General features: G+C 43.0%; 1 protein-coding gene across 1 annotated transcript in view; it reads left to right on the top strand.

Annotated features, from left to right (window-relative positions):
- The window catches only part of LOC147724149 (uncharacterized), a 1,299,884-nt gene that overhangs the window by 828,610 nt on the left and 445,623 nt on the right, over positions 1–25,651 (top strand). Inside the window, exon 5 of the mRNA XM_086917998.1 lies at positions 11,256–11,429. Coding sequence (XP_086774124.1) covers positions 11,256–11,429 — 174 coding nt within the window. The remainder of the gene's footprint in view (positions 1–11,255; positions 11,430–25,651) is intronic.

Here is a 25,651-nt window from a genome sequence, read left to right as displayed (position 1 = left end):
CATAAAAGTTTGCAAACACCAAAGCTAGGGATAAATTCTTTCAAAAGCACCTTCGCTGTGGTAATGGCAGTATTATCCTTGGTGGGGTATGCCTCTATCCATTTACTAAAGGCACACATCACCACCAAGACATACTTTAAATTGTTGCACCGCTCAAACTGAATGTAATCCATTTGCAGAACTTCAAAAGGTGCAGTTGGTGTAGCAACCCACCCTACAGGAGTTTGTGTCCCTTTCCCATGATTGTATTGTAAACAGATCAAACAGGACTGTACTACTCTCTCGTAGCTGTGCTAGCAATTTCTGGATGCTCCCAAATTTGCGTAAGCAATTTTGTTATCGCTGAAGCTCCAACATGTGCTAGCCCATGTGCCATTTGGACCATAGGTTGTGCAAAGGCTATAGGCAATTTCCACCTATCCATATGCTTATTCCACCAACAACCCTCATCATCCAACTCTCCGTCTTCAGACCATTGCTCACGTTCTTTCACAGAAGCAGATTTCTGTATCTCTAATACTTCTTGTCTAGCATTATGCCAACGTTCAGCTTCTGACTTCACTACATACATGGAAGTAGTGCTTCGCTGCATCGCAGTCTCACACGGTACACGGTCTGCAAAGGCATTACCTTGTCCTGCCATATCAGTCACCTTCTTGTGTGCACTACACTTCACAATAGCTATTTTCTTTGGATATGTCAGTGCAGTCAAAAGGTTATGTACTAGTTCTCCATGCATTATTTGCATCCCGTGGGATGTAAGAAAGCCTCTTTCCTTCCAGAGCAGGTCAAAATCATGCGCCACTCCAAAAGCATAGTGGCTATCTGTATAAATGTTCACACATAAATCAGTGCTAAGCTCACATGCTCATGGCAAAGCTATTAGTTCAGCTGTTTTAGCCGATTTCTGTGGTATGCGAGCTGTCTCCACTACCGTGTGAATTGTAGTGATTGCATATGCAGCCAAAGTCGTACCATCTGGCAGTTTCAAAGAAGACCCATCAACCCACAATTCCCCGTCTACATCTGGAAGGGGCGTATCTTGCAAATCAATGCGACCCTTTGTCTGTTCTTCAGTAAGGAATATACAATCATGTGTTTCCTGCGACTGAGGCTGAGTCACCGGATACAGCATCAAAGTAGCTGGGTTTAGTGTTGCACATCTCATCAATGTAATGTGAGGAGCTAGCAATGTCAATTCGTATCCTGTCAGATGAGCGCCAGTCAAATGCTGCGTCTTTGTTTGATTTAAGAGGGCATCAACCACATGGGGTACCAGTACCAACAGCTTATGTGACAAAACTATCCCTTCACTCTGACGGATTGACACAGCTGTTGCCGCAACTGAACTAAAACACCCAGGCAACGCTCGAGCAACAGGATCAAGTACTGCTGAAAAATATGCACAGGGACGTTGCTTATCACCATGTGTCTGCACTAAAACTGACAATGCACATCCATCTTTCTCATGTACGTAGAGTGTACAAGGCTTTGTATAACCTGGAGTACCTTGTGGTGCTGAACAAAGGGCTTTTCGTAACTGCCGAAAAGCAGTCTCACATTCATCTGTCCATGGAAGGGGTATTGGAGTATCTTTTGTCAAAAGTGCTAGCAAATGTTTAACGATGTATGAAAACCCCAATATCCATTGCCTACAAAAGGAAGTAAGACCAAGAAATGCACACTCTTCTTTCTGTGTAGAAGGACAAAGTACATTTCTCACATTGTTCAGGGGTATCGGCTGCAAACAAGATATCATCAACATGATTGTATGAGAGCCACACCTTCAGGCAAAACAAAAGAATCAAATTGTCTTTTTAATGCTTGACTGTAAATACTAGGACTCTCAGTATAGCCTTGAGGAACTCTACAAAATCTATACGATTGATTATTAAAAGTGAGACCGAACAAATATCGGCTATCAGGATGAATAGGGATCGAAAAGAAAGCGTTCTTCAGGTCTATCACAGAACATGGTTGCAGTCGGAGGAACCAAAGTAAGAAGTGTTGTAATGTTAGAAACCACAGGGTACTGCGGTACTTCAATCTTGTTTACTTCTCTCAAATCTATGATAAATCTATAAATCCTAGTGTCAGTATGTTTTTTCCAGAATAGGAAGAATCCGGCCGTTACAAACATTAAATGGAACTTCCCCAACAACTCCAACTTCAATGAGATCATGCACAATTCGAATGAGTGCTTCTTCACCCTCCTGTGAAATTCTATATTGAGGCAAACGTGGCAACACAGTTCCCTCCTTGACACTAATATGTACCGGTGGGATAACCATTTGACCCACATCAGTATCTGAAGTAGCCCACAAAGTTTTAGGGAGTGAAGGCAATGCAATATCCTCTTTAACAAGACACGCTCTTTCCATTACAGGATGATTATCCTTCAAAATAACATGCACTCCTTCAGGAGAACATCGCATCGTAGCCCTGAAATATTTGAGCATATAAAGACCCACAATATTATCTGGTGTATTTGGAGAAAGCAAAAACCGACAAGGAGCAGTAAATTTATCAACATGGAATGCAAGTGGTTGTGACAATGGGCTAAGGGAAGGTGTTCCATCGAAACCTATCAATGTAATGGTTAAGCCAGACAGGGGAGCCCTTGGAACCAGTTGTTTAGATAAGGTGCTACGAGTAGCTCCTGTATCAACCAGAAACTGATCAGTAGAACCCAAAAAATGTGCTGTAACATAGGGACCCCTCTGATCTACTGGAACTTCAACTGATTCCTTACCCCATCCTAGGCAATCCTATGCATAAGCAGAATCATGGAAATCAGGCTGCACATATTCAGATATCTGGTATTGATTTCGTCTATCAAAAGTGTTAAACCCATCCTGCACTCGTACATTAGTATCAAACCTAACACGATTGTTCGAAATTTCCCCTAGGCCCTGAATATCCCAAGCGATTTCTCATTTGTCCCGACCACGTGAATACTGCTCAGGATGCAATGCTGGACACTCAGACGCCCAATGCCCAAATTTATTACATTACGCACATTGATCAATAGACAAATTCGAACAAGTGTAAGAAAAGCCATACGATCCATGTCCACCTGAAGCAGGGATTCCGTGCTCAGACAGAACTTTGCATAGAGGCTTGGAACCTCAGTGAATTAGGGTGTGCCAAAACTCACCTTAGTACCCAAAAATCCCCTACCAGACTAGCAGTCAGTGACTCATTGGTCATCATAAACTCCCAATGTTTAGACAAACCAGAACATGGACTTAGTACACATCAGGTAAAGTGGAACACATGAACACTCTTTCCTTATACAATAATTTCAATCCAGAACAAGGAGTAAAAGAGGACACGTGCATATTAGAAATGTTTATTCACTAATGCAGTGTTCTCAAACGCAGTATCTTAGCTAATACAAGCAAACATATTATGAGAAACAAACTAATCAGCATAGTCACTAGTCCATAGATCACAAACGGTGAAAGCATGGTATTATGGTAAAATGAATAGGGTTTAACAAAACCTAATTCTCACCCTCCCTAGCTAGTATATTATATTATATCTAAGAAGGTCTCTTTGGGTTTTAGCAGGGCGGGCCCATACCTCAAGATCCTAGTGGTAAGGGATCACATCATCTTCCACCAGCTCTCTGCATGCGAAGCACCATCAAGTGTGTTTGTATGCTCTTGTGCAAAGCAATATAAAACGTGCCTAAAGCCAGAACTTGGCTTCAGCTGCATGTATGTTATGTCTAGGAACGTGCAAAGATCAGTGCTCACAACAGCCACTGTGTTGCGATATCCTTGAAGGTTTCTGTACTCACTGTACAGACACAGCTCGCCAAACAAGACTGATATCAGAGTAACAACATATTATTCTCGCATGAATCAAAAACATTCTACTAGGCTCAAAGCTAAAGCAACACCTATGTGTCGTGTGCAAAAGCAGCAAGAAAGGTAAAATGGCGTTTAAACTCCTAAAAAGCTCATGCTAACTTAACACAGTGTACAGGCTATATATATCTATATGACACCCTCCCTTGATTCGAGCACGTATCAGATAAGATAAGATAAGATAAGATAAGATAAGGGACTCAATGTTGAAAGCAGAGTTCAATAAAATAATCAGTTTGAAATCGAGTAGGTGAGGAAAAATAATTTAGTCCGCCCAAAAATCCAAAATCTCACCAGCATGACATTGTAATGTCCACTGTTAGTAAAGCCAATAGGTCTGATATAAAAAAATGTCCATCATAATTCTGAAAACAAAATTTTGAGAGAAAGAAAAAATTATGACATCAAAGGCCTCAATAGGAGTCAGCCTAAAACTGAGTATGCGAAATAGGCAGCAACCGCTTCCAAAAGGAAGTCACTGTTATCATCCGAAAATAACTCAGCCATCCAATTCAATAGTGAGAAAGAACATGCATGCTCTCCAATTACCGGAGCCTCTAGTACCATCAGAGGGGTTTTCAATGAAGCTGTGTGCCAAGAAATCTTGAACCGCTGCAAATATATTCCAACGACTCAGAACTCCATGCATCGCTGCAAAGGCCATAATCCCTCCGTCAGAACAAAGCAATTCATGAGTAACTAAGGGACTCATGAGATGATTATAATCCATTTCAGGAGACACCAAATTGCAGAGACACAAATCTAGGGCCCAGTCAAAATCGCAGCTCAGGCAATGAGAGACAGGCTGGACACAGGTGAAATAGGAAAATCGAAACGATAACCCATATGCTGCACTTAAGATGGCAAGGGGCAGCGCACCATAGTATTCAAGCATCCTGTTACGAAACAGTTCTAACTGCTCCAGTTCGTCTGCGAACACAGGACGGGCATCCATTTTGAATAAAACAAAATAACAACAAAAAGCCAGCAGCCAGCGCCAGTAAAACGGGAAATCCACCAAATATGCTGGAAAAGATCGAATGGAAGAAAGCAGGAATTACTCTAAATATCTTTTGGAAAGAAGTCACTAGACCACTGCTCACTACTTTAAAAAAATGAGCCAGCCCCGAAGTGGAGGACGTGTTAAAGATTGTATGAATCAGCTCACCGAAATGTAAAGGAAGGTCAGTATTTAATAAAGCATGCACTTCTGTGCGGGTGTTAGCTACGTGAAGGACAAATGTTTCGCGAGCAGATGTCAGGGCAACTTCTTTTTGTGACAATAAGGCTCTTATTCTGCTCATCTTATGGAACTCTGACTTCAAGGTCGGAATTCTCGGCCAGATGGAAACATCCAGGTTCCCATGCATGGGTGGATACATTTTTACAGCAAACCACATGCTCACTGACTGTTATAACATAAGCTATGCCTTTCAATTACCCAGAGAAATCTTCATTATTTAAAAGTAAATAACTCCAGTTTGCTAATAAAGTAAAAGTCGGAAATATAGCGGGTACAGGTGTACCTATCAAAACACAAGCTAAATTAGGGCGTTCCTGATTACAAGAGCCATGCAATTGTATGTGTCTACACATTAATGAGTGATCTGGTGTTTCCGTACACTCCTCCCCTTTCAGATAAACCTCCTTTCCATCCCTAAGGTATCTGTAAGTGAAAGGGAGCGACCAGGCTTGTAACTAGGAGCTACCAAGTGGCTCGTATCTACCAATGGCAAAATATTTCATGCAATTTGTAAACTGGAAAAGCGCAAATGGTAAAGTTATTAACCCGTGGATAAGCCACGTAGCAGCAGTGGCCTCTGCCACTGAAAAGGGCAAAGACTCCAAGCGTTCAATGTGTAACATGGAAAATGAAGCATCTCTCATTGAAAGCAAACATTGTTTTTCAGTCAAATTAAAAGGGGCAAAAAGAGATGTGACATTAATGTAATTCCAAGGCACTTTTCCGTTTTTCAGTGTCTGCAGGGTCCATGCAAACTGCATATTAGAACGCAATTGATTTTGACCATGGTACAAAACAGACACTTCATCCTGTACAATTTCAACAACAGATGACACAATATTATCCAATGTGCAAATGCGGGAGGAAAGGGTGTTAATGCTGTTATCCACAACTGCAAGCACTTTTTCCAAATCAGCTTGATCAATGGCCCTAATGCGGGTAGCCGCTTCAATCTGTGATGTTGTCTAGAGTTCATTATAAACGGCATAGATCTATCTTTTAGATCTACCTTTAGCCGGGCCCTTTATAAAGTCATTCAAGTCAACCTCGTCAGTCAGTTTAGACAAATGCAATTTTACTGACGCCAATGTAGAGTGTTTGAGCCAATTCTGACACAATTTGCCTACTGAATAAGTGGTTACAGAATGGTCACTCTCAAAACTGGGATCTACTCTGACCTGTGTAAAACGATCAGCCAGGCCCAAAAAACGATGTTAGCATGAATCTGCACTTCTGTGCCACATCAACCAACCCTTGGGATCCAAACTGGATATGTTAAAGGATGAATTTAGCAAAAGGGTCTGCAACTCTCTAATTGAAAATGTAGTTGAATTTTCCCAACCCGAATATTCTTCCAAATCAGGGAAGGAAGGAGCATTTAATTTTTTAGAAGTAGCCAATCCAAAGCATGTTGTCTGCGAGATGGTAGAATTCAAAAACAACATATGATTTGGGATGAGACATGCACGGTGCAAAGCCTCAGTGCCTCGTACCTGCCAACTTTTAGAACCCCAAACGAATTTAAGGTCAATAATTTCCTTTCACAACTCGTAGCCACCAACAGCTCGCTGGTCTAGAAAGGACTTTGAATACAATAACTTAGTATCGGTGAGTGTAACCTTGGACATGGACTTATCTGTCATTTTAAAATAAAATAAAGCGGGATTGGACTGATTAAAGTCTGTGAAATAAGTGTACTTTTTCAAAAATGTGTTTGAGCTTCCTCTTAAAGGAGCGTGGCAATATTCCCACTGGGTATAATTCACAGTACCTCTCCTAGAATTAGTTTTATGCAGGAAGTGATTGCCAAAATGTTGGAAGCAAAACAAATCACCATAATTAGCATATTCTAAATATAAATCTTCAGCATCAAAGGCAGCATAATACTTCAAATCAGCAAACAAAGCCTCTATGGCCTGAACATCCCAATCATCAGAACGTATGTTTTGTTGAACCACATCCCCCATGTTAATTCTAAGCACATTAGGAACATTAATAACTTCAGTCGGGCCATGGACTTGAAATTTAACTGCATCCAAGACTATTCCATCCAGGACAGGCCACGCGGTGATGTTAACAAAGGCCAAGTCTCTTCTCAATCTGTGGGCTGAATGTGATGAGGAGTGGGGAGCCAATGTTCCATTCAGATGTCTAATGCATGTTCTCTCCTCGACATAATGTCCATTGATGAATCGGAAAAAATAAAACACAAAATCAATTGACATAAAAAGATAGAGAGCAAAAAGCCCCAGCCAAATATAAGTCCAAGGGGGAATCAAAAAATGTTTTTTAAACAAGGTCGCGTAGGCCCATAGCCCCTTGGGCTTCACTGAAGTATGTGAAACAGTGTCAAATGAAAATCGGGATTCTGTGGATAAACGAGTTTGCAAATCAGTCATCGATAAGTCAGTGGGGTAGGTGTAGTCCGTATCATCATGGTGAGTACCAGGCAAAGCACTCAATAAAGGACTTGAAACTGCAGGCATCTCAAGGGCCACCTCCGGTGCACGATCCGAAGCAGTGGCCAAAACTGAATTTCTCACTATTGAAGGACATGAGACTGCCGGTGACATGCTAAGGAGAATCGGCCACTCTGTGTATTTTGACATTGTCAATGGAAATATACCTGTTCTCTTTACGACCTGGAAGTGGTGGTAAAATGACTGTTCTTGTGCCCTTCACTCCAAGCACGGGAAACGGAGTACGGTATGAGGGACCAAATTCCTTTTTGTTATCGATCTTCTCCCGAAACAGTTCTCCAACTTGGGGTAGCCAGCCAACTACCGGGATCTGCAACGCATCATCCGAGGTGGAGGGCAAAAGTTCCTTTGCAAGACTGCCTCTCATCTCTTGTAGAGTCTGTAAAACATTGCAATGTTCATCTACATCAAAGGAGGCAGCCGAACCAACCGTGTCTAGACGGTCAAGGTCCGGGACATACATCTTGATACCAAAGAGCATTTCGTATGGGGTCCGCCCACCCAGAGACCTTCTAGGGAGATTATTAAGAGCACGCTGCACGCCATTAAGATGGGCCAGCCAGTTTCTGCCAGTGCCTATAACTCGAGCTGTCAGTGATTGCTTTAAGTCACTGTTCATTCGTTCTACAACACTATTACCCTCAGGTCGGTATGGAGACCAAAAACTTGACTTGGACCCCCATCGAAGTCATGGCATCCCTATACGCCTTAGAGGCGAAAGCAGGACCCTGATCCGAATGGAAGGTACCACAGACAAAAATCCCTACAAAGACACGCAAATCCCCGATGACAGACCGTGAATCAGCGCTGCGATGAGGCCAGACCCATACAAAGCGTGTGCATGAATCAACTGCTACTAAGATGTACTTATACGCAGTATCAGAAGAAAAAAAACCGCAGTGATCTAAATAAACACAACCAAACGGTTTATTAGAAATGAACAACTGTGTTTGGGGCGGACGCGTAGCAGTTGAAGGCTTAATCTGCTGGCAAATGTCACATTGAAGGACATAGTCACGCGTCTGTTTGTACAGTCCCCACCACCAAAAACTTTGTTGCAACTGAGACACAGTAGCTGAAACGCCCGCATGCGCAGACGCAACCCCTTCATGGGCCGCTGTGAACAGCGAATATCTGCGATCTGAGTTGGGAATCAACCTCTCCCCAACTTCAGGTATTTTCACATAAGGAACCTTATCAGGACTTAAGTGGTATGTGTACTTTGAAGGGAACCCCATAGGATATTTACTTCCCTTCTCAGTGTCAGCAACAGCCGCCAAGATATCATCATCAATCTTACTTTTAGACCGTGTGACTGCTGCAACTAAATATGTCGATACCGCTGATTTCGCTGCTTCATCAGCAAGCGAATTGCCAACAGCGTGGACTCCCACGCGCTGGTGACCGAGAGTATAAATTACAAACACGAGTGGCTACTGCTCTTTAAGCTCAGCCACTCGGACCCAGATCATTTTATGTTTTTTTGTGCTACCCTTGGAATCACCAAAATCATTCTGAATCCAAAAGAACAAGTTCTCATTGTAAGACTGGACACAGTAGTAAGAATCACTTACGATAAGTGTTTTCACACTAGGATCAGCATACTCCAATGCAAGCATCAGAGCACGAAGCTCTGCCAATTGTGCGGTGCAGTCCCCTAGAGTCTGTGTGTGCACGACTCTGGACTTGAACTCATCGTTCACCATGGCACCTACCACAATGGCGCATGCGGAAACGTAGGCATGTTTAGAAGCATGTGCAACCTGCTCCGAACCATCAGTGTATATGATGCGATGGAAATCCTCCAAAGGCCGCATAGCCAAAGGTGCAGGATGCACAAACTCATATTGCAAAAACTCCTGTGACCGTAAGGAGGCATGAAAAATGAACGTGACATCCGGAGACATCAATGATGCTGCCCATTGTATCCACGAGGGTGCAAAGCTTTAGAATTAGGTACACTGGCTTGCGTAACTGCCTCCAAAGCAGGACACGGGGTAACCACCAACATGCGTTTTCCCTGTGACAGAGCGCGTTCCTTCAGAATCGCCATCTGTACAGCCGTCAAAACTTTCTCCACAGTGGAAAATCGGCGACTCAGCGAGTCAACAGAAGAGATCTCAGTCGAGGATCAGTGCCACCTGGATGGTCAGATCCGAGAAGACTCGGGTCTCCTCGGGCAATGATCGTCCGCGGCGAGATCCCAATCCTTCGTCGCGACCACTCCTTCGGGCATCCGAGTCGCGGTAGAGCCCCACGTGTCGGGCGCCAATTTGTCGGAGTAAGCCTCAGCAAGGCCTACCAGTGCAAGGCGTTCGCCCTTCTCTGCACAAATTCCTCAGACCATTTAGGAAGAAGGTGGCACAGAAACTGGAATGGAAAAGATAAAGTTTATTACACCTCATGAGGTGGTGCTACGGTTTAAACAGCACCCTTCGGTATTGCATAAAGTAGCACCCCGAACTAAAAGAGCAAGGTCCTTTTATACCCACGCAGGTGCTCAAAAGAAGGCGGTACAAACACAGAAGCGAGTTTTATGTACATGTAGGGTCATATAGAAAGGCACAATCGATGAGTTGGAGGAGCTAACGGTTTTCGAGAACTAGTAAACACATTCCTATCTGTTACTAATAACTAACAGCTGCAGACCCTACTGGGCATGTGCGAAAGTGGGGGATGCTAAATATAACTCGTTGCCGGGCAGATTTCAAGCGCAGTTAACAGGAAGGTAGGACAAAGCACATGGTCTGCACATGGCAGCATGTGGCAAACAAAATGGCTGCTGTGTATACAAAATGGATTCCGCTAAATATCACAATAGCTGCTAAATACAAGACGTCTTCTGCTAATGCTTAATCTAATCGCTGCCAAATTACAACATTACTGGTAGGATTATTTTTGAGCAGGAAGGGATACCTTCCTGCATAAAATTAATCCTTAGAGGCATATTTCTCTTTGTGTGCTACAGAATGCAGTACTCCTGGAAAGAGGGAGTAATCTGGCGAAATAATGATATTTCTCCTAGTTATGGCTGTGTCGGGTAGGCACACTATTTTGGTGCAAACCCAGGTTTGCAAGTCTTTGTAATTACATGGGTGGATGCATGAAATTGACCATGCTCCACCCATGTAATGCATACCCAAAACAAAATAATGCAAGGCAGCGCTATATACGCTGCATTATTTTACTTTGTATTTACTAAATCAGGCAAAGTAACTTTGAGTGACTTTGTGAATGCTAAAAATGAATTTACGTTGAGACTAACCAACAAATGTGACGCAATGCCAATGCAGAATCATGTGAAATCTGGGCCTAAATCTTTATAAAACGATTAAGTTTTATCTAAGCAGCAGAATGATGAGAAATATTGCAACACCCATTGACAACATTTCCATGAAAACCGACCCTGTTGCTTTGCCCAGTCATGTCACTGACACTTTTTCCTGATTATTGTTTGTCGAGCTATGCTTCTTTCTTTTGAGCATTCATTTTGAAACGGGTTTATAGTAAAATCACTTGGTTGATACATTTAGTCAGACCAAATCCTCATCTTCCTTGAGAAGGCTTTTGTTATGCTTATAATTGTGCCTCCTTACAGTATTTTACTGTGTGGCTGCTGGTGTAGCACTATCTATTAACAATACATGTTATCCACAGGTGACTTTCCAGCAGTAGATTGTGTGAGGCAATCTTTTAAGGAGGCAATGAACGCACTGCAACTTCACCTGAGGCCTCCGGTCAGAGTGCACGGGGTCATTTTGGAGCAGGCATATTTGGATAGAATTTCAGAGGGAGTGAAAACACTGAAAACGCTGGTGTATTCGCCTACAGGTACGTTTTGTTTAACATAGTTATATACACTGTGATCCCCACATCCTGCTTTTCTCTCAGTAAAGCGTTGCATTAGTCTGTGGACTTGGTTTAAAGCTACACTTATCATTTCAAAACAGTATTACAATTTTTCTCAGATCTTGGCTTAGAATATGCCAATTATAAAATGAAATGGGGAAGCCGCTAAAGATAACAATTATTTTTCCTTGCCGAAAACCTTCTACCGTAAAAAAACGGAACAATTAAAGAAATGACAATTTGAACGGTCTTCTTAGATTACCGTATATTTTAAATTATTTATATTTTTGTGTGTGTGTGCGTGTGTATGTATTTCCAAGTCAATAAATGAGTGCACAGATATGTTTGCGCATCCATATTTGCACATTTAGACTCACAAATGTGTGTAATTACACCACCATAAAGGATTACAGGCATAAAGGTGTTTGAATTGATAAAGGAATAATAAAACAAAACAGAGACAACTAACAACCAATAGTTTAGAACGGGTACATATTCAGGTTCCAAAAGCTGAGAAGCATTTGGAACAGCACTGCACGCATGACAACATTTAAGTGGTGTTTCACTTATTATAAACTTGGATAGATACATTCGATAGTTACATGGTAGAATGTCTCGGCTGTGGCAAGAGGTATTTATTTTCGTCTTTGTGCGTGTTCCATGGGATATGTACTAAAAAAAAAATCCTTATTCTGAGCGAAACTTTTAAGAAGAATGACTGCTCTTTCAATGCCGGCTTTTGAGCGGTGCGAGCGGTGCCGCTGTACCGGGCGTCAAGATGGGGGGCCGCCATATGCACATGCACTCTGAAAATATGCATCACTGACAGTCCCAGTGCCAATTCCATCCTGTCCCCTTGGTGGCATGTGAGGTTGTGGTGCACTTTATTTGTGCGGCCCTCCGCCACTTAGTTTTTGGCCCCGGGACTCTGTTCTTCAGTGGCTTTGCCCAACGGCTGGTGATGACAGTATTTAGTGCGGTTGGCAGCAATTGTGCGTCAGTCATGCATGCCTTCTTATTTGTTAATTGAAATTGGTGTGGCTGAGAGCGGCGATAGGGACTACCTACCAGGGGCCTCATTTATGAGAAATGGCGCATCGCTGCCTGAAAGCAGCGATGCGTCACTTCTCAGTGTGCACTCCTTGCGTCATGATTGATGCGTCATATTTATAATATGACCCATCATGTCGTAAGGAGTTATAGATACCTCAGTATTTTTGACCTATCTGTAGGCGCAAAAGTGACGCATTGCTGGAGTGTGTCACAAAGGTGAAGCAACTCCAGCAATGTCTACTTTCACATGGGCAAGTGCCATGTTGTTAGTGCCTGCGTCAGTCTTAAGCCTGCCATGAAGCAGGCGTAAGATTTTGGCGCATTAGCGGCCAAAAAATGGTGCAGTGAAATCTTATAGATTTCCCTGCGTCACTTCCATGACCCTTTCTTGTGTCAAAACGCCCCCCTTGCATACATTATACCTGGCGCAGGTATAATGTGGCGCCGGGGTTTACAAAGTGACGCATCTACCTAGATGAGTCACTTTGTAATTATGGCCCAACAAGGCGCATTTTTACGCCACTGGTGCGTCACAAAAAGTGACGCACCAGCGGCGTAAAAGTGACGCGCAGCCCGATTCTTTTGGGGTTAGTTTTGTAACAACAACGTGGAGGTGTGTGAATGTATAGCAGAGTTTCGTGCTTGAGAATGCAAAATAATTGATGCATACGTTAGAGAAAGAAGTGTATGCATACAGGGCTGATTCAATGATAAATCAGTGTGCGTACGGAATGTAATAGAAATATATGTGCGAAGAGAGCAGGTGATGTCTGTGACACTCCAGTGGCAACGTGTTTGAAAGGAAACACTGTATATTGAATGGTATAAAATGGCGAAACGCTAGGCTCAGTCTGCCTCACATTCTTTCCTGTAGCCCATAGGAGAGTTTTCTGTGGCAGAGGAATCAGTTTGTAAGGATGACATTTTGCTTATTGATGATCTGGTTTAGAGAATCACGTCTGTGGTTGAAATGCTACATTAGTAAGGGTGTGTGTCTGAAACAGCACTGTGTATTCTTTGAATGAATGCAGTGTCTCACGTTTTGCACCACTATTTGTATAGTGAGCATATGTCACAAAAAGCACGTATAGCACGTTTGAATGTGACTAGTTCAGTGTTGGTGAGCACAGCAACTGTGTACCTCTAAGTGTGTGTGAGCATGTAGTTGTGCAAATAGCATATTTATCTGACTAGATATTAGCATGGTGCAAGCATGGTGCAAGGAAATAAATGTTTCTCAGTTGTACTGACGTGGTCACAAATGCAGAATATGTCTGTGGTTTAGTGTTAAAGATTTCAATTGAACTGGACATGCCACAGCATTGGTGTTTTCATTTAAGCTGACCTGCTTTGCTTCAGTTGTTAACATATGAGACAAGTATGCCTAGCTGATGGCTGCTGTGGACGTGATTTGTGCCCTATACTTGTTTGTGTCCAAGTATTAAAACAGTTGAATAGGGCTTACATGACCACAAAGAAAGATCTTTGGGCCACACACAAGTTAATTTATAGAGAGATCAGTAAAACACAATGTACCTCGCCTGGACCACAATTTAACCAATGTGCATATTGTTTACTAATTTGCGCGTATACTACATCTTGCAGAGTACTACGTGCAGAATTTGGCATAGCACTCCTGGATCTGTCAGTACAACCAGTGCTTTAAATGGGCCGGTACTGTCTGGTACGGAGTACCAGCACTTTTCTTTATTTTGAGAAGGAAAGTACTGCCGCCTCCTAAGAGTGACGCAATACTTTTATTTGGAGAGTGCGGGTACTTCTCAGAAACAAGAAGGTACTCTGGTACTCTGGTACAGAGAACCTGCACTTCTATTTATCCATTTCAAGCACCGAGTACAACCCTCCGATGTGCACCCGTCCAGGCTGCGAGGGCATGCTGAATCTGAACAAAGTAAAATGGTGCATGCGTAAGAACTGCTCCACCCTATTCCTGCTCCTGGCACGGACCAACATGGCATGGTGTGACTGGTCCAGTAAAAGAGTAGTGTTACTTTCAGAGTTGAAGTGCATTGGCTCAAAGGTCAGAGTCTTGATGCTAGTAGAACGGTTTTGTGCTGCGGGTCAGGTCTGAGGTGAGCTGTACACTTTAAATCTTTTTGGGCCAATCTGCTAGCCTTTTGTGTATGGAATGTTTTTCTCTTGAAGATGATATATTATCACCCTTCTTATAAAATGACTATTCACTCATCTCAGTGTAATCTGTAGCCACTTTGCATAGTAGCATAATACTTGATTAACCTGTTTCTATTTAATGTTTTTACAATTAAACTATTGAACTATGTATTGTGTGTTATATCAGAGTCTATGGCCTTTTATCAAATGTAAGTGAAAGCATTGCTATAAAATACACTATTGAATAACAGTTTAAAAAAAAATTGTCTGATGCTTTAACCCCACATTTAAAATTTTCTGTGGGGAAACATGCTCCCTAACTCTTGGCAAATAAGGTCAGTTTTTACACCTGAATTCAGTCAGAGTCTAAGCAGGCAGCAGGCAGTGCAGCTGGTTGAAGAAGATCATGCCAGTAGTAGAAAAGGGCGGGCCCCCAGAGAGCAAGTTTAGTCACCTGCACTTTTTTAATACAAGTTAAGCGCAGGGCGTGAGGGGGCGCCAACAGAGATTCCCGCACAGGGCACCACCACCCCTAAAGCCGGCCTTGCAGTCTTTCCGCGTTGCACGCCTGTATTATACATCTGAACAATCTGCATTTCACTCTTGAGTCAGACTGTGATTGTGTTTTGTGTGGGGTTTTTGAGAGCTGGAGTGAGCAAACTGTATGCTTTGGTATTTTGAATGCCCAAGGCTGGACTGCCTACAGGGCAATCAGGCACTGCCCGTCGGGCTGGTCTGACAGGTCAATGTATGAACTGGCTTTTGGTGTTAGAGGGCCTATTTGGCAAGAGGGCGCCAGGCAAGATGGCCAGACCTTAGTACAGCTCCGCCGGCTGATCGCCCGTCCGCCTAGTATCTGCTTCTATCCATTGCATCACTGTTCTGAAAACAGTTGCCCTGTGCAGTGCAACACCCCGGAGTTTGGTGGGGGCCCAAGGGCTGCTGTTGTTGGACGGATCAGGTTGAAATCCAAGCTGCACGGCCAGCCCGGTGTGGCATGTAAAATGCCGGCAGACACTGCTCCGCACTAAAAAGCGCTGCCGGCCGTGGAGAGTGAGGACGCCTGTGATCGTTATCAGCTCTGGAGTGCAGCAAACCTCATGTGTGTGCCGGGGTCAGAGTCATGATGCCCCTTGCATAGCAGCTGTTTCCCGGGTGCCCGGGAGAGACGATTGAGCCTGCCCCGCGACCCTGTGGTGACGTCCCACGATTTGGAGCAGTGCCCTGCTGAGGTTGGTTAAAGACTGCTGGCTCGCTCCGAAACGCAGATTGATGGTGGAGGTGCTAGCGGCTGACCAGGACACCGAGCGGCATCCCTGACCGGAAAACCCCTGCAGAGGCCTTGGCACACCACCTCTCACTGCCACAAATTGGGCGGCGGGCCTCCAGAAGCGTCGCCATTATCGAAGCTGCCGCACTTGGCCAACGGACTGAGAAGGATGACGCTGGTCTAAAGTTCAGCTGCCCCTCGAGAGCCCGGAATCACTGCTGATCCTAGGAGCCTGCAGGAGGCGGCAGGGAGTGGGTCGCAGCCCTGCCTGGGCCTACCACTGCGAAGTCGGTGTGGGCATGGGCACTGGGTTGCAGCCTGCGAGTTGCGGCCTGGTTGCACGGCGCATGGCAGGCAGGGGGCAGCCTACATTCTTCTGGTACAGTGCATGAGGCATAGGGACTGTGCCAAGTGCCCCATACCCACGAATTGCTGAACTGGGCCCGTACACATCCCACATATGGGCACTGATATCTTTACAGGCATTGTTGTCTTCGGGTGAGGCGCCTGGGGCCTGGTGGTCGCGCCACCGCACTCATAGCTAGCTGGGCTGAACTTGCATATACTCCCTCATCTGTACTCTATCGGGCACGCCTACTTGCTGGGTGCTTATAGTTGTGTGAACATGAAAGAATCAAGCTGAACAGCCTGACCTCTGCGCACTGTAGCTATTACCCTTTTGGGTTGCACTCAATCTAGACACTTTGTTTATCGAATTTCAAAAAATCAAAACAACACCAGCTGTGGTTATGATTATGTTAAATTATATTATCAGAACATGATCAGCAATTACATTTACAATTCTCATGTTATTTGTAAAAAAAGTTCATTTGAAATTTAATGTTGTAATCACATCTGTGTGGCTTTCATCTTACAATTTATGGCCATAAGTTATCGTGCCCAATGCATTTCGGGCCGCACGGCCCTTCGTCGGGGGCAGTACCTGAAAAAAACATAAATGTTGTTGTTGCTTGATATACTGGTCTAACATCATGCAATGTTGCAGTGAGACACAACAAGTTTCAAACATATGTATAAAAGATCCAAATGGTTGAAGTTGACAATGACATCTTACTTACACCAAACTCTAAGGTGACCTTCATATGATTAAACATGATTAGAATGGTACTATGCAAAATGGCAATTTGAAATAACATTATCAAAACACATGAGGGTGACGATGTTACCCTGAGTATGAAATGACTCACTTATCTGGCCTAAACTGCTGTCAAAATCTGGGGTTTCTGTGGGATACGAAGTGATTCAAGGAAGCGTTTTCTCAATGAACTAAAAAAAAAACAAACAAACATGGATCAATACACCCGTGCTGAAACGGGTATAAAATAATGAACAAGTCAGGTTGAGTCCTAAAAAACAAACTCACATGGAACTTTCCGGTGATGTGAAAATGTTCGGCGAACCGGATTGTAGTTGCAATTATTTCAAAGCGACACGAATGCCCAACCTACAAAAACAAAGAGGAACTTATTCTACACGCGCTGCTCACTACCCGTTCAATTAGGCTCTATTTCACAGTAGTTAAAGCTATACTTTGAAGCCCACTGTTAGTTTTTTTTTTAAAACAAATGCCATAACTTTGCACTTAGCCTGATAGCAAACTAACCTTATATATGATCAATCAATGACCGACAACCCGTTTTCGGACTCGTTCTATCGACGACTCTCTAAAAAGGGAGAACGGCGAAACTGGAATGAGCTTACATGACATGACGTGATGCCTCCCGCCTCAAAACAAGCCTTTGTGAACCGTACCTATACGTGTCAGCTAAGCGCATTCGCCAGACCGGACTGCTACCTCCATTCCATCTATCTTCCCTGACTCGACACGGCGCCATTAAATGACGCGTTCTTGAATATAAAAATGAACAACGGACTAAAAAAGAACGGGAGAACGCTGAGCCTGAAACAAATTCAACAATAGTGACAAAACCTCCAAAAGGCGCCATATTTAAGTGGGAAAGTAAAGGTATTGGAGTTGTATCAAAATAATATCTGCATATTCCTAGCAATGAGGCCACCCTGAGCCCAAACTGAAAACAATAGTCAATGTACATGTAATAATACAATTCTCTTATACTGTCTTAACTGTCCTTCGGCATACAGTAATAGTGCAGTATCTCATAGAAAACAAGTAAGATCCACTCGATCATTGATCCCTTTGGGATCTTGTGTCTGTAGTCTGCGAATCCAGAAAATTTCCCTCTGTGACGGAATGGTGGGTTCGAAAGATCCTTATGGACTTTTGGTAGCATGTATATTGCCGGTTGTTTTGGGAAAGATACTGTTAAGAATTGGCGTGTTTTTTTGCTAATCCATTTCATGTTTTCTGCTCGTTCTAAGATGCTTTCCAAAGTGGTTTGTAATTCTTTGATCGGATCCTGATCCAATTTAAGATAAGTATGGATGTCAGATACATGTTCCGACACTTTGAGATCATAGAATTTTTGATCCATGACGACTATTGCGCCGCCCTTGTCTGGTTGTTGGATGTGTATCCTGGAGTCTTCCGCCAAATCTTTGAGGATCATTTTGTCATGTTTAGAGAAGTTCAAACGACAGTTTTTCTTGGTGTTGATTGATTTCAAATCTTTGAGCACAAGATTCTCAAATGCATCTAAGATTTTATGTGATGTTGGTGCCTGAAAAGTGGATTTCGATTTGAACTCAACATATTCAGGAGGGTCAATCTCTGATGGTAAATCAGGTAGGATAGAAAAGAAATATTTGAGTCGCAAAATCCTCATGAACTTAAAGAAATCTACTTCAGTTTCTAAGGAATTAATATGATAAGTTGGCACAAAATTTAACCCTTTGTTAAGAACTCTAGTTTGTTGTATGGTCAACTCTTGTGAAGAAATATTAATCACTAAGTTTGTTTGTTGCTCCTCAGATTTGGTTGTACCACCTCCTTTACCTCTCCTTGTTTTCCTTTTGTCTTTCCTGGTGGTTGTGTGGCATCCGCGTCCTGGGCGGAAAAAGACGTTTTAGAGGAAGAAGCTGCTTCCACTGTTGTTACATCCCTGCTGTCCGGGGTTTTTTCAGCTACTTTTGGTGGTGCTCTGTTGATGTTCGTATCCCCCTCTGAGGCGACACTCTCTTGTGATGAGGTGTTGGTGGTTCGTTTGACAAAGGTTCTTCTCTGGGCGTACACCTCCGCCCAGGTATACACTTCATTTAATTTGTAGTCCAGAGTGTCTCGTTTGTATTTCCTAAGTTTCCCTTCTTGTATCTCTTTTGTGTGTTTCTCCATTCTAGCATTCATTTCCTCCAAGAATTTAGACCAGTCATTCGTGTCCATTCTGGTCTCAAGATCTGATTCAATACTTGTAATTTCCTCAGTGATCTCCTTGATGACAACAGATAATTCCTCTATCAACAGTAAAATCAAGTCCAAAGAACATTTGTTCTAGACTGCATACCAGCGGTCCATGAAGTCTTTCTTCAAATGAAAGCGGAATAACATAGGTTTTATGGGCATTCTTAATCCTCTAGGGATCCTCTTTGATCGGTGATACTGCACCAGTGTGGATGCGTGAAGGCGTTGGTTAAGGCGTCTTTTTTTTAAAAATTCAAGCTGTTTTAATTGTTGCGGCAAACTGCTCCCTTGCACAGTGAAAGACCGAATGTCGTCTATCAAGGAGTATATCTCAGAAGCCTGGTCATTGGTGAAGGCTAAGGTTTCAGCTCGATTCTCTGTAAGACCTGTGATGGTATCAAACGACATATTTATGGTGGGTGCTCACTCCCTGTGGACAGGGAACAAAACGAAAATTAGTGGTGGGAGAGGCACTCCAATTTTTGCAATAATTAATTATTAACTTGCCCAGTTCTCTAAGCGTGCTGCAGAGGAGGACGCAATGCCCATACTGCGCCAGAAAAAATGAACATGAAAGAATCAAGCTGAACAGCCTGACCTCTGCGCACTGTAGCTATTACCCTTTTGGGTTGCACTCAATCTAGACACTTTGTTTATCGAATTTCAAAAAATCAAAACAACACCAGCTGTGGTTATGATTATGTTAAATTATATTATCAGAAGGAAAAAACATGAAAGGGTGTTCCCTAATAAACAAAGTACAGAAATTCAACCCACATCAGCGGCTAACCCACACATAATAATACAAAAGATTATATTCAAAAGAGTTTTTAATTTTCATTTTTTTCACATATAAACATCAAAATATTTCTTTTAGATAAATTCATTTAAACATTAGAAAATTTAATCATCAAGGAACAAATGACAGTTTAAAAAGCTAGGACACGCAAGATCAGTTTAAAGAAAGGCACCAAATTCATCCACTCATACATACAAGCATCACTTTTATACCATCACTTCCACACACATGTATTCACATCCATATCAATCCACACAAAGACAAGAAAAGCGCCGACGCGCGTTTCGGACAAGTGCCATAAGAGGCTTCCTTCATCAGGGCGCACTTGGTAAAAACATGGACAGACACAGAATTAATGTCTGTGGCAAGGTCTTGAGAGGCGGTCCTAGGTAACAGCAAGGCTGAGGGAGGTTAAAATTTAAGGATGACCGACGAAAACCTTCACGCTGCATGGAGAAGGAGCTCCGCGTCTGTCATCCGCGAGGACGCCGCTTTCTATCCGGACCTTCGGGTCTATTCAGGCCCCCAATTTTCCTTTGGAATTGACTTCCTGTACTTGCGGGATATTCCTTGTCCCCATTTTACCTCCGACCAAACATCTCCGAGTACATTCCTTTAAGGTCGTTCCCTTCTGCTTAAAAGGCATCCTTGTTATTTCCTGCATTAACTACAGTTTTTGCCAATTACTTTGAGATATTTCATGCTGTCTGCGGAATTGTTGTCTCTGCATTCTTGCTCCCTGTGAACGCCTGGATCTTATGTGGGGCCATCCTTAAATTTTAACCTCCTGACCTGTGGAAACTGGAGTTTATTTATCGTGTGGATAAGGTCTCTCATTTATCTATAGACCGCCCCTGGATATCTCGACTGGCCTCGTTTAACCTTAGCTTTCTAGATTACCCTCCCTCAGCCTTGCTGTTACCTAGGACCGCCTCTCAAGACCTTGCCACAGACATTAATTCTGTGTCTGTCCATGTTTTTACCAAGTGCGCCCTGATGAAGGAAGCCTCTTATGGCACTTGTCCGAAACGCGCGTCGGCGCTTTTCTTGTCTTTGTGTGGATTGATATGGATGTGAATACATGTGTGTGGAAGTGATGGTATAAAAGTGATGCTTGTATGTATGAGTGGATGAATTTGGTGCCTTTCTTTAAACTGATCTTGCGTGTCCTAGCTTTTTAAACTGTCATTTGTTCCTTGATGATTAAATTTTCTAATGTTTAAATGAATTTATCTAAAAGAAATATTTTGATGTTTATATGTGAAAAAAATGAAAATTAAAAACTCTTTTGAATATAATCTTTTGTATTATTATGTGTGGGTTAGCCGCTGATGTGGGTTGAATTTCTGTACTTTGTTTATTAGGGAACACCCTTTCATGTTTTTTCCTTCTGGTCTCGCCCTGGCGGGTTGTTCCCCCCTTTTTGTAGTTATTCCTTAGATACAGGGTCCCTCTTCTGTTTATTTTGTTGTAAATTATATTATCAGAACATGATCAGCAATTACATTTACAATTCTCATGTTATTTGTAAAAAAAGTTCATTTGAAATTTAATGTTGTAATCACATCTGTGTGGCTTTCATCTTACAATTTATGGCCATAAGTTATCGTGCCCAATGCATTTCGGGCCGCACGGCCCTTCGTCGGGGGCAGTACCTGAAAAAAACATAAATGTTGTTGTTGCTTGATATACTGGTCTAACATCATGCAATGTTGCAGTGAGACACAACAAGTTTCAAACATATGTATAAAAGATCCAAATGTTTGAAGTTGACAATGACATCTTACTTACACCAAACTCTAAGGTGACCTTCATATGATTAAACATGATTAGAATGGTACTATGCAAAATGGCAATTTGAAATAACATTATCAAAACACATGAGGGTGACCATGTTACCCTGAGTATGAAATGACTCACTTATCTGGCCTAAACTGCTGTCAAAATCTTGGGTTTCTGTGGGATACGAAGTGATTCAAGGAAGCGTTTTCTCAATGAACTAAAAAAAAAAAAAAAAACAGGTTTTGTCACTATTGTTGAATTCGTTTCAGGCTCAGCGTTCTCCCGTTCTTTTTTAGTCCGTTGTTCATTTTTATATTCAAGAACGCGTCATTTAATGGCGCCGTGTCGAGTCAGGGAAGATAGATGGAATGGAGGTAGCAGTCCGGTCTGGCGAATGCGCTTAGCTGACACGTATAGGTACGGTTCACAAAGGCTTGTTTTGAGGCGGGAGGCATCACGTCATGTCATGTAAGCTCATTCCAGTTTCGCCGTTCTCCCTTTTTAGAGAGTCGTCGATAGAACGAGTCCGAAAACGGGTTGTCGGTCATTGATTGATCATATATAAGGTTAGTTTGCTATCAGGCTAAGTGCAAAGTTATGGCATTTGTTTTTTTTAAAAAACTAACAGTGGGCTTCAAAGTATAGCTTTAACTACTGTGAAATAGAGCCTAATTGAACGGGTAGTCAGCAGCGCGTGTAGAATAAGTTCCTCTTTGTTTTTGTAGGTTGGGCATTCGTGTCGCTTTGAAATAATTGCAACTACAATCCGGTTCGCCGAACATTTTCACATCACCGGAAAGTTCCATGTGAGTTTGTTTTTTAGGACTCAACCTGACTTGTTCATTATTTTATACCCGTTTCAGCACGGGTGTATTGATCCATGTTTGTTTTTTTTTTTTTTTAGTTCATTGAGAAAACGCTTCCTTGAATCACTTCGTATCCCACAGAAACCCCAGATTTTGACAGCAGTTTAGGCCAGATAAGTGAGTCATTTCATACTCAGGGTAACATGGTCACCCTCATGTGTTTTGATAATGTTATTTCAAATTGCCATTTTGCATAGTACCATTCTAATCATGTTTAATCATATGAAGGTCACCTTAGAGTTTGGTGTAAGTAAGATGTCATTGTCAACTTCAACCATTTGGATCTTTTATACATATGTTTGAAACTTGTTGTGTCTCACTGCAACATTGCATGATGTTAGACCAGTATATCAAGCAACAACAACATTTATGTTTTTTTCAGGTACTGCCCCCGACGAAGGGCCGTGCGGCCCGAAATGCATTGGGCACGATAACTTATGGCCATAAATTGTAAGATGAAAGCCACACAGATGTGATTACAACATTAAATTTCAAATGAACTTTTTTTACAAATAACATGAGAATTGTAAATGTAATTGCTGATCATGTTCTGATAATATAATTTAACATAATCATAACCACAGCTGGTGTTGTTTTGATTTTTTGAAATTCGATAAACAAAGTGTCTAGATTGAGTGCAACCCAAAAGGGTAATAGCTACAGTGCGCAGAGGTCAGGCTGTTCAGCTTGATTCTTTCATGTTCATTTTTTCTGACGCAGTATGGGCATTGCGTCCTCCTCTGCAGCACGCTTAGAGAACTGGGCAAGTTAATAATTAATTATTGCAAAAATTGGAGTGCCTCTCCCACCACTAATTTTCTGCTTATAGTTGTGTACCTGTTGTGTTTCCACCCTTAGGCCTAGCCTGGCAACACTGCACTCTGCCCGGCCCGGTTTTGCCTGCGCTGGTGCACTTGGGGCCCGCATGGGAGGTGAGTGACTTTATCCTGCGACTGCTAGTTTTCTTCGCTTGTGTGCCACGAGCAGGAGGCGGCCTAGGGTTGGTGTTATTGACATGGCAATTTACCACCAGCCAAAGCGGACCACCCATACACGTCGCAGGAGTGGTATTGGTACATTACACACAAGTGAGGATCGACGAACGAGACAAGGCGCTTGTCGAGAGGCTTCACGATTGATGTGTACAATTTATGTGAAGGTAGAGACTCACTTTAGGAGTACTTTTTTATCCTATTGGATTCCCTGGCAGCTGTTATGAGCAAACAGGCTGCTTATGGTTGACACAGTACAAGTGTCCAATAGTGGAGTGGCAGCATACCGTGCAGCCCTGATGAATCTGCCAAAATTACTGTGGCAGTGAAACATGTCGGCAATAGGTAATGGTGTGCATGAATAGCTACCAACCTTTTTATTCTAACAATACACACCCATTTCTCTACAAATAAAGTTATTAAAGAGAAGTGTATGCTGTTTTTTATGCACTTTTTTGTCACTAGCAGATTTTCTCTGCTCCCACTATTCTTTGCACTTCTTGGTTTGTTGCTTTGGACACTCTTTCTTCTTTTCTTTGTGAACCGGATGACAAACGATGATGAGACAGGGGCCTGTCTGGAGATTACATACCAGTTACCCCGTTGGTGCTGTTTCCGTGAGGTGTCATTCGGTTCTCGCACATTTTTTCTAAGCAGAACTTGGTCCAACATTGATGTTCTAGTGTGTTCTGTGTAACTGTCAAAGAGGTTTGGCCTTTTGGTTTTTATTCAAATTGTAAGGAACTTTGGACGGAGTGCAGTGAAACATCCCCTTACCAGAATGAAAGTATACAGGGGAGGATAACAGTTATCAGTACGTTTAGACTGTACTGGTATACAAGTAACTGACACAATCAGCGTCCTCTGGACAGGGTCTTTTGTTGTTGACTAATGCTTATAGCTGTTTGCCTGTGTGTTTCCACCCTTAGGCCTAGCCTGGCAGCACTGCACTCTGCCCGGCCCGGTTTTGCCTGCGCTGGTGCACTTAGGGCCCGCATGGGAGGTGAGTGGCTTTATCCTGCGACTGCTAGTTTTCTTTTCTTGTGTGCCACGAGCAGGAGGCGGCCTAGGGTTGGTGTTATTGACACAGCAATTTACCACCGGCCATGCGGACCACCCATTTACGTCGCAGGAGTGGTATTGGTACATTGCACACAAGTGAGGATTGCACCTTTTGTATTGTGGGCATATCATGCTGCTATTCCTGGCTCATTGGAACACTAGTGTCTTCCTGTAGCAGTTGTGTAATACTGGTGGTGGAATAGGTGTTGCTGCCCTGTGCTGGCCTACTGTACTTCCAGTCTTCTTATCTGGCCTGCATCTTGCTCACTATGGGGAGGGCGGATAAAACTCAGCCTCGCCTCATGTTTGAGGCATGCAAGCCCAGCAAATCAAAACAAAAGGCAGCCTCTGATTCTGAGGCGGACGTCCAGGGGAACGGCCCTTCCACGCTAGAGGTAAATCTGTATGCAATGCAGAAAAGACTCCAATCTATAGAGGGCATTATGGCTGCCTAGAACCATAGGATGGATCTCATGTTTTCCCAGCTTGAGAAGCAGAATACTAGAATGGGGAGATTGAGCAGCGGGTTTCCTCAACTGAAGATGGTTTAAGTGAGGGAGCTGACAAGGCCCTTAGCATGGAAAAAGTGTTGGCGCTAATTCAGGCAAAAAACGAGGATTTAGAGACCTGGTCTTGCCAAATCATCTTCAAATCACCAGCCTGCCGGAATCGACGAACACTGGAAGGATAGAGACCTACATTGAGACTCTGATAAAACATATTTTTGGGCCTGAGAACTTGTCCACCATATTTATATTTGAGCGGACACATCGCTCTCTGGCGGCGAGACCTGTGCCGGGTGCTCCGCTTCGCCCCATAATTGCTTGTCTATTAAACTGTAGGGACTGTGATGTTATTTTGAGGATGGCCAGAGAGAAAGACGCAATTGAGCATCAAGGGAACTCTTTAT

The sequence above is a fragment of the Lissotriton vulgaris genome, chromosome 4_1, assembly GCF_964263255.1.
Source record: "Lissotriton vulgaris chromosome 4_1, aLisVul1.2, whole genome shotgun sequence".
Taxonomy (NCBI): Eukaryota; Metazoa; Chordata; class Amphibia; order Caudata; family Salamandridae; genus Lissotriton; species Lissotriton vulgaris.
This window is presented reverse-complemented; position numbering and strand designations above follow the sequence as displayed.